This window comes from Betta splendens, chromosome 4, assembly GCF_900634795.4.
Source record: "Betta splendens chromosome 4, fBetSpl5.4, whole genome shotgun sequence".
Lineage (NCBI taxonomy): Eukaryota > Metazoa > Chordata > Actinopteri > Anabantiformes > Osphronemidae > Betta > Betta splendens.
The window spans coordinates 18,170,385-18,179,152 of NC_040884.2; the positions used below are offsets into that span (position 1 = coordinate 18,170,385).

The window sequence follows — 8,768 nt, forward strand, 5'->3', positions numbered from 1 at the left end:
CTTTCACATCCATTTACTTTTTAAAATGTATTCTATTAAGTAACTATTACTTAGTAAGTGTAACTAAGTGTTTTTACATTCTGCTATTTTATATTTCAGGCATATATCTAGTTCTCTTCACTTACGTATACGTTACGCTACGTACAATCGTAGGAACTTTTACTTGAATTCATACTTTTATTTAAGTTAGCGTAAGAATTAAAAATAAAACTTTATGTAAAAAATAAACACGCATCTAAATAATTTTCAGTGTAAGGGAAATAAGATGAATTGTAAACAGCATGTTTACACTATGATCAAGTAACGCAAATAACCAAAACATGAATCATAACTACTAAAGACTCTCCAGTTGAAACGTGTCTCCGCTCCGCTGTTACCAAACGTCACGTCTCGTTAAGTCGTGTCTGGAAACGTGACGGACTCGCGGCATTCGGGGCTCGGAACGCTTCTTCCGAACCGGACGGGCTCTTTGTTACAGAGACAAGTGCTGCAGTGGATCTGAAGACGAGGACTATGTCGACCTATCGAATCATCATTTGTTTATTAAGAAACGACCTGCGTGTCCACGACAATGAGGTACAGCACGTAAACACGACACACATAAACGTGACACACATAAACGTGACAGCGGCCTGGAGCAGATATTTATTACACAGGCAAAGTATCACGTGTGTATGTTGCCTTTTATCGACTTCACAATGCATTTGTTGCTTTATTATATTTTCTTTTTAAATATCTAAGCCCCTTTTTGTTCTTCTAGAAGCAGCAACATTCACACTTCCTGCACAGGGTTTTCAGAGTAAAAGCATTGTGTGGCATTAATAACCAGGAAGTTTCAGTTTGTCACAATCGCCACAATGTCTGACTTTCTTATCAGGTCACTGTATTAAAATATCATGCGGAACTTTTTTTAGATGCTTCCATCATATACTTAACTTAATGCCACTGGTTTTTCTTAATAGAGTCTGTATTTTCCTGAAAAAGAAGGAAGAGCTAAACTAGTGAGATGACGCTTCTAAATCATTTACAGCCTGTTTGTACACTATTGTGTCTTCCTGCTACTACAATCTCACTGTGCCTCTTTTCCTAACTCAACTATTTACCGTGCTCCTTCACGCAGCTTTTCCACTGGGCTCAAACGAATGCAGACTACATTGTGCCGCTGTACTGCTTTGACCCCAGGCATTATTTGGGGACTCACAACTACAATCTACCAAAAACGGGGCCTTTCCGCCTGCGCTTCACACTGGAGAGTATCAGGGACCTGAGAAACACACTGCTCAGCAAGGGCAGGTAATTAACTCAACTCTTTCTCTTTTTATGTTTGTGGAGCGGACCATTAGGGGCCAATGTCCCCAGCTTTCTAGGATTCAGTACATACAAATGGCCTATGATCAGGATGCAGCTGGGTTTTCGTGGGGGGTGGTGTTTATTTGCGGAGGTGCCGGCACACACTGTTCCCGGTGTCCAGTGGTTTGTTTCCGGTTGCTGGAGGGGAAGTAGCTCGCTCTCTAGCCAGGATGCAGCTTGCCCAGCGTGATGTGAACTGGGACTCACATGCGTCCGTGTGTTTATTTTTATGTGTGGCTGTGGGACAGCAACCTCGTGGTGAGGCGGGGTGAGCCGGAGCGGGTCGTTGCAGCGCTCATCAAACACTTGGGATCTGTCAGCACCGTGGCTTTCCAGAAAGAGGTCATTTTAAATATTACTGCACCACTGTTATTATTATTAGCGTTGTCTTACCTTATTTGGTGATTTTTAAATTCATGTAATGTCTTAATGTTTTAGGTAACTTCAGAAGAGCTGAATGTGGAAAAAAACGTCAATGATGTCTGCGACAAGATGAAGGTCAAAGTTCACACCTGCTGGGGGTCCACGCTGTACCACATAGATGACCTTCCATTTCATCATATATCTGGGTGAGAGAGGACATATTGTTCAGTTTTCTTCTGCTCAGCATTCTTTGTGTTTGTTGAATACAGTTGTAAAGATGGTCCCCATTTTTCCTCAGGCTGCCTGATGTGTACACTCAGTTCAGGAAGGCAGTGGAGACCCAGAGCAGGGTGAGGCCAGTGTTCCCTATGCCTGAGCAGCTAAAGCCTCTTCCTCCAGGGCTGGAGGAGGGAGAGATTCCTACTGCAGAGGCCCTGCAGCAGACAGGTCAGTAAGCATCACAATGTCTTATAGTGCTTCATACTCTAGCTCACAGTATGCGTGCCCCCTGCACCTGTGCTGTGAATTTGCACAAGTGATTTTATGCAAACCGCTTCTGAAACTGCTACATGTTTATTTTATGTGGTTAATCAATTGACTCTTGTGCAGACGTCTTCCTGTGCTGCTGGCAGCGTGGAAGAACAAACTGCTCATTTCATGCAGAGCCTCCTGTTTAGTAAATCCACATTCAGGGTATTGTCAGAATTCAATAGACAAACTGCTGAGCACAGATTTTTCTTATTGCAGCCGGTGCCAGGAGCCGAACGGACATGGCTCGATATCCATGTATATGATTAAACGTTTATGATTCAGTGTGTCATTAGGTTTATAAGGGAGTTTTTCATGTATGTAAAGCTGATGCCGAAGTGCTTCTCTTATTTTTATTTTTCCAGAGCCTGTAAGTGATGCTCGCTCAGCCTTTCCTTGTAGTGGAGGTGAAAGTCAGGCCCTGGCCAGACTCAAACACTATTTCTGGGACACTGTGAGTATACTCATACTCATAGAGTTAATGCCATTGATCGCATTCAGATTGTTTCCTTTAAATCCTTCATGGCGGTGGACACAACATTTCCTTGTTTCATTACTTTCATACGTTGTGATTGTAGGATGCAGTTGCCACTTACAAGGAGACGCGAAATGGACTGATCGGCGTGGACTATTCCACTAAATTTGCATCTTGGTGGGTAATTTCCTCCACTGCTGAATGCATGCTGCATCTGTAGACGTAGCTCTAATGGTGGCGTGCTGGCTTGCTGCAGGCTGGCACTGGGCTGCATTTCGCCCAGGTATATCTACCATCAGATCAAGCAGTATGAGAGGGAGCGGACAGCCAATCAGAGCACATACTGGTGAGTGTGGAGAAAGATGCACATCACAGGGTGTGACAGTGTCATGCTGGCAATGCTCTGCTGGTTTAGCCTTACTTTTTACTTTGCCTCTGACTTTCAGGGTGATATTTGAACTTTTGTGGAGGGATTACTTCAGGTTTGTGGCTATCAAATACGGAAACAAGATATTTCAACTAAAAGGTAAATAAGTTCAAGTGTTCACCTCTTATATATAGAATTATTAACAGCAAAACTGATGTCATGGCCCCTTTTCCACAGGACTGCAGGACAAGTCTGTGCCATGGAAAAAGGACATGAAGCTGTTCACCGCATGGAAAGGTAAAAAAACATCAGTCTATAATATTTGTTTTTAAAGTATGTGAAAAGCACATGTTTATATATGTTCCTTCATGGCAGAGGGACAGACAGGAGTTCCCTTCGTGGATGCCAACATGAGGGAGTTGGCGATGACAGGTTTCATGTCCAACAGGGGGCGGCAAAATGTTGCTAGCTTCCTCACGAAGGACCTGGGACTAGACTGGAGGATGGGAGCTGAGTGGTTTGAATACCTGCTGGTATCTATCACAGATTTAGTTTGGAAGTCTTGACCTTTTCTATCAAGTGGTTGATGACGTTATTGGTTGTTTGATTTTAATGCATTAGCTGACTTTATTATTTCATTACTTCCTATAAAGATTGATTATGACGTCTGCAGTAATTACGGCAACTGGCTGTACAGCGCTGGTATAGGGAACGACCCCAGAGAGAACAGGAAGTTCAACATGATCAAGCAAGGCCTCGACTACGACAACAACGTGAGTTTGTTGCAAACATCGAGACACAGATTTTATTTGCTTACGGATCGAACGTTGCCTAACGGTTCGTTTCAGGGAGACTACGTCCGGTTGTGGGTTCCGGAGCTGCAGGCAATCCGAGGTGCAGATGTGCACACGCCTTGGACCCTCAGCACCTCTGCGCTGTCACATGCCGGCGTGTCTCTTGGTGAAACCTACCCCACCCCCATCGTCATAGCGCCTGAATGGAGCAGGCACCTTAACAACAAAGCGGTAGGTTTTGATGATAAAGAGGAAGTGGATAGCGCGGGTGTGTGAATAAAGGCCCTCCTTTGTTTTTTAGAGGGGCACAGGACCTTCACCAAGGGGAAAGAAAGGCCCATCTCACACTCCGAAGCAGCATCGCGACAGAGGCATTGATTTCTACTTTTCCAGGAGCAAAAACCTGTGATGTGGCCCAGAGTAAACACTAAATGCTGTAGGTGGTTAATGCTCAGAGGATGAAAGCGCCACAGATGCTGCTTGTTGAGAGATGCAGGTTTCTGCTTTCATGCTTTAACACGTGAACTTGTGTGCCTCTGCAGGTCCTTTCATGGACTGCTCATTACACATCCTGTTGAACAGCAAAAGCCACAGTGTGGTTTTCTTTTGGTGCAGTATCAGTTGAAAATCTGTCTTATGTTCATGTGCAGCAAGTTTCTCTTGTGATGTTTGTTCCAACTTTTTATTAAAGTTCAAGTGCCTGTTTTTGGGAGAATTACAAAATAGTACCTGAAGTTAATCACAATAAAATAAATAGCTCTTAAAATCAATATAAGAGGACTAGGGTGGAGCGAAGGTTCCTGGATCAGTTATAAATGGAAACAAAAAAGGAACAGAAACAGAAAGCACGTCAGCTTTATACTAACTCTTCCTATATTCTCTGCTAACATCTTTTTGGCCATTAAAGTGCCACTAACTTAACCAGGTCTTGGTTTGAAGTGCATGTTTAAGCCAGGGCTTCCTTTAAGGCCCTAGTAAAATACTTTAGTATTAAGTTGGTTTTAAGTAATTTTTATTAATTCACTACAGTTGAAAAAGGAACTCAGTTTTACTTTTACACAGTCCTTTATTTCTATCACTATTACTTTTAAGAGTAGAACAAGGTTTTAAGCAGTTATAACATGAACTCTGTACTTCATCACGTATTTAACCTTGTTCTCATCCTAGTGGAGTGATTGTTTGTCTTTCCCCGGGTGTTGCGTCACCGCCGTGCGCCTCCGTCTCACGCAGTCAGAACATTTTGCGTCACTTCCTCGTTGTGAGATCAGGTAGACTGTGGTCGCCCGAGGCGGTTCCGTTCTTCTAGCGGCGCGCGCATATTATGTACTTCTCGTTATTTTTGGAGTAAGTCGTCGTTGTAATTAAAGCCGCCCGGACACTTGTGGAGCATGGCTTGCGCCGACTCATCCGTCGACTTGTGGGCGATTCCTCTGGTTGCTCTGAATATGACGGTGAGGAAAAAGTTAGGACTCTACCTCAACCCCAAAACCACGGTGGCGGCGGACTGGATGGCTGTTGCGGAGGCCATGGACTTCACTTACCTGGAAATCAAGAACTATGACAGCTCTGAGAACCCCACCAGAAAAGTTCTGGAGGACTGGCAGTCGCGGTCGACGGACGCGACGGTGGGGAAGCTGCTGTCCATCCTGAGCAACGTGGAGAGAAATGACATAGTGGAGGATCTGCGAGCGTTGATAGGTGCGTCTATACAGAAATCACAGCTTTCTGCGCCTCTTCCATTATATGAAGTACACAATATCTGTCCTCTTCCTATAACATCTGTGTGGTTTTCACATGTGTCTCCAGATGAGGATGTCAGAAAGTACTGTGAGAATCAGAAGAAGTCATCCGAGCCCCCTGTTCAGGTGCCTGAGGTTGACAGCTGTGTCGCGCGCTCCCTCGAGAGGTGTGCTCTCACCCGGGAGGATGACCCCGAAGGTCAGTGTTTGTACAGGCGCAGTAGGTGAAATTAGTGCAATATGCAGTAAAATGCTACACATCCGGGGGATATCTGTAATAAAGACGTAAAATCACCTAAAGTCTACACAGAAATGCAATTGCTGTATTATTTTATGTGGGAAGTCTTTTGTCTGACGCTTCAACCACAGATATCTGCGCCGCCACACTGTTCCACTGCAACAGCCTTGTCGCTTCCGCATTTTACTCATGTGTCACTGCTTGGGAAAGTTTTCTTTTATCCCATTCTACTCTTATTTACTTCCTGACGTTGCATACACATTTTTACTGAATTTTGTAACGTTGAAATCAGTGAAACTAAGAGATATCAAAGTTACAAAAAGCAAGATGCTGGTGTCTAAGCTGGAGGCCAGTAAAAATATCCACCATCAAGTGATGATGCTTTGTCGAACTGATTCCTTTAGGTGCCCCTGAGCTGTTTGATGCCTTCATCTGCTACTGCCAGAGTGACTTTGACTTTGTGCATGAGATGATCCAGCAGCTGGAGCAAACCCAGTACAACCTGAAACTGTGCGTGTTTGACAGAGACGTCCTCCCAGGCTCCTGCATATGGACCATCACTAGTGAGCTGATTGAGAAGAGGTGGGATATTACTAACAGTGTCCAGGTCTAGTGTGTTTGTTTGGCCTTTTGATTAAGGTCCGGTTTGGATTTTATACACTAAATAGGACAGTACAAACAAACAATCAGGAAACATGCAGCACTACTGTAGTTGTACTGAGGTAGTTTCTTTTTTTAGCAGTAGAAAGTGAGCTTTTTCTGTGAGCCAGCTCATAGTCACCCTGTTGGAAATGCTGTGTTCTGGCTTTCATATGCGTGACTTTTTGTGCAGGTGCAAGCGGATGGTAGTGGTGATTTCTGATGAATATCTTGACAGCGACGAATGTGACTTTCAGACCAAGTTTGCTCTCAGTCTCTGTCCTGGTAAGTTGCATTTTTCTTACATTTAAACTTCCATGTCTTCCTTTTGTTTAACAGTACAGTCAACATAATGTTTATCATTGTGGCTCACGGGACAGAAGAAGGGTGACTGTGGATCCTACCAGGTGTGTCCTTGAGCAAGACACTTTATACTAGCTCCCTGGGTGCTGTGTGTGGCCCACTGCCTCCCTAGGGGATGGGTCAAATGCAGAGGACAAATTTCAATGTAACAAAATAACAAGTTATGACATATGATTAATCTCATCTTATCTTGTTACAGGAGCCCGCAGTAAACGGCTTATCCCAGTGGTGTACAAAACTATGTCAAAGAAATACCCCAGCATCTTACGCTTTCTAACTAAGTGTGACTACACACGGCCTTGCACACAGACGTGGTTCTGGGTACGACTGGCCAAAGCTCTTTCACAGCCCTAATTATGGACCAATTTGCAATGAGTGTGTAGATTCCATCTAATAGATGTTTCTTGGACATTGGTTAAAAAGTACAGTACAGGTTGAATGATCTGCTGAAGCTTGTGATCCATTTTCTGTTCCCACCTCATTCCAGCTGTGGCATGGCACACATTTCTATATCATTTCTGTAGTATGAAACACAAGTTGTAAATGTTTTGATTGCACACAGCCACTATTTATGTACATTTATTAAATCAAGACTGTTTTGTGTCTGTCCGGACGCGCCTATAAAAGTGTTGTATTTATGCGAGTTATATTAGTACAGTAGGACGTGTTCCTCTTTGGGCCTCAAGCACTAAGTGTTCTGTAGAGGCTTGAGCTGGCCACTTCCTCTTTCAAGCCAGCTTCTAGATTAGACTGAAGATACATATTACATTCAAGATTTACTGACTGCAAAACATTTTTGTCTCACTTTTTTATGACTTCTTTACTATCTTTTTTACTGTAATTAAAAAATAAAAGCATCCATTGTTGATGAAATTGTTTAAATATTGTTTCTTAATAAAATCAATCAAATATATGAGGACATTATTCATTCATGTGTAACTTGTGTTTCCTCTATCATGTGTCCTGAATTACAAAAGTACTATATTTACATACTGTAATTGTACTGTCTAATTACTTTACATTACTCTACATCAAATTTGAGAAAGGATGCCTAAAAAGTACCACGTCATGGTAAAATATTACAGTAACAGTAAAAAAAGGGAAATGATCCACTAAAAAGGAAAGAAGTGTTAGACTTCTGACTTCTTCGTTCCACATTTGCCTCTCCAACAAGTTTTTGTAGAAATCTTAAATAAGTGAAATATTAACAGTGTGACGCATTGTGAATGCGTCAATTCCTGAACGTTCCAACGGTGTCGCTAATTCAATGCAGTAAAAAGGAAAAAGAAACACAATTCTTCAGTTGAAGCAGACCGACCAATCAGAGAGCAGGGTGGTTTGTAGAGACCCGCCCTCTTTCAGCGGTCGCTGTATCTGCGCATAACTGCTCAGGGTTTAGTCTGTCAGGTTGCTTCCAGCCAGGAAACAATATACTATGCTACAGTTACTAGAATTGTTCTAAAGTACAACACATGTGAGGGCGATCTGCTGTGCATCATCAAAAGGTTTTATGTGCTGTCGGAGTAAAAAAGAAATGCCTGCAAATCTAAGATCGGGTTAAAATGCTAGTACAGCTCCATCAGGTCGCCATTCAACGTGTGGCGGATATCCCACAGATCTTTAGCTTTATGTGCTAGTTGATTTTGTTTATTTAAAAAATATTCATGCAATAAAGTGAAATCTACAATTTGACATTTCGAATATGTGTCCTGCCTTCACGATTTACTCTGCCTTTGTAGTTAAGCTAACTGTGCCCATATTAATTTCCTTTTTCTAGCTACAGCATATGGAAGATTTGTAATGACCAAAAGACACAGCAATACAAATGTGCCTTATCTGTTTTTGCTTTTAACAAATACGTATACTCCTATACGGAAAAATATGCCTATTATTATCCGTTAGACTTCTTTTC

At 42.7% G+C, this 8,768-nt stretch overlaps 2 protein-coding genes across 3 annotated transcripts; both read left to right on the forward strand.

Annotated features, from left to right (window-relative positions):
• Nucleotides 1-351: 351 nt before the first annotated feature.
• cry-dash (cryptochrome DASH) lies at nt 352-4,600 on the forward strand. Of its 2 annotated transcripts, XM_029148617.3 has the most exons (15): nt 352-576; nt 1,121-1,293; nt 1,599-1,692; nt 1,789-1,919; nt 2,012-2,160; nt 2,607-2,695; nt 2,820-2,893; nt 2,973-3,062; nt 3,163-3,242; nt 3,321-3,380; nt 3,459-3,616; nt 3,737-3,856; nt 3,932-4,108; nt 4,179-4,313; nt 4,420-4,600. In XM_029148617.3, the coding sequence occupies exons 1-14, from the start codon at nt 514-516 to the stop codon at nt 4,284-4,286; spliced, it is 1,566 nt and encodes a 521-aa protein (XP_029004450.1). In that variant the 5' UTR covers nt 352-513; the 3' UTR covers nt 4,287-4,313; nt 4,420-4,600. The 2 variants fall into 2 exon arrangements, with proteins under 2 accessions (XP_029004450.1, XP_029004449.1); XM_029148616.3 differs by having other exon boundaries at nt 4,179-4,600.
• Nucleotides 4,601-5,114: 514 nt separating this feature from the next.
• On the forward strand, nt 5,115-7,769 carry myd88 (MYD88 innate immune signal transduction adaptor). The gene is made up of 5 exons (XM_029148618.3): nt 5,115-5,575; nt 5,684-5,815; nt 6,259-6,436; nt 6,687-6,778; nt 7,056-7,769. Exons 1-5 carry the CDS (start codon nt 5,266-5,268, stop codon nt 7,208-7,210), a joined length of 867 nt encoding a protein of 288 aa, XP_029004451.1. The 5' UTR covers nt 5,115-5,265; the 3' UTR covers nt 7,211-7,769.
• Nucleotides 7,770-8,768: the final 999 nt, after the last annotated feature.

Excerpts from the sequence above, each read along its gene's own strand:
- cry-dash (XM_029148616.3), top strand. The coding sequence starts at position 514 with ATGTCGACCTATCGAATCATCATTTGTTTATTAAGAAACGACCTGCGT. Across the intron at positions 2,161-2,606 it reads AGAGGCCCTGCAGCAGACAG|AGCCTGTAAGTGATGCTCGC; the intron begins GTCAGTAAGCAT and ends TTATTTTTCCAG. Across the intron at positions 2,696-2,819 it reads AACACTATTTCTGGGACACT|GATGCAGTTGCCACTTACAA; the intron begins GTGAGTATACTC and ends TTGTGATTGTAG.
- myd88 (XM_029148618.3), top strand. The coding sequence starts at position 5,266 with ATGGCTTGCGCCGACTCATCCGTCGACTTGTGGGCGATTCCTCTGGTT. Across the intron at positions 5,576-5,683 it reads GGATCTGCGAGCGTTGATAG|ATGAGGATGTCAGAAAGTAC; the intron begins GTGCGTCTATAC and ends ATGTGTCTCCAG. Across the intron at positions 6,779-7,055 it reads TGCTCTCAGTCTCTGTCCTG|GAGCCCGCAGTAAACGGCTT; the intron begins GTAAGTTGCATT and ends ATCTTGTTACAG.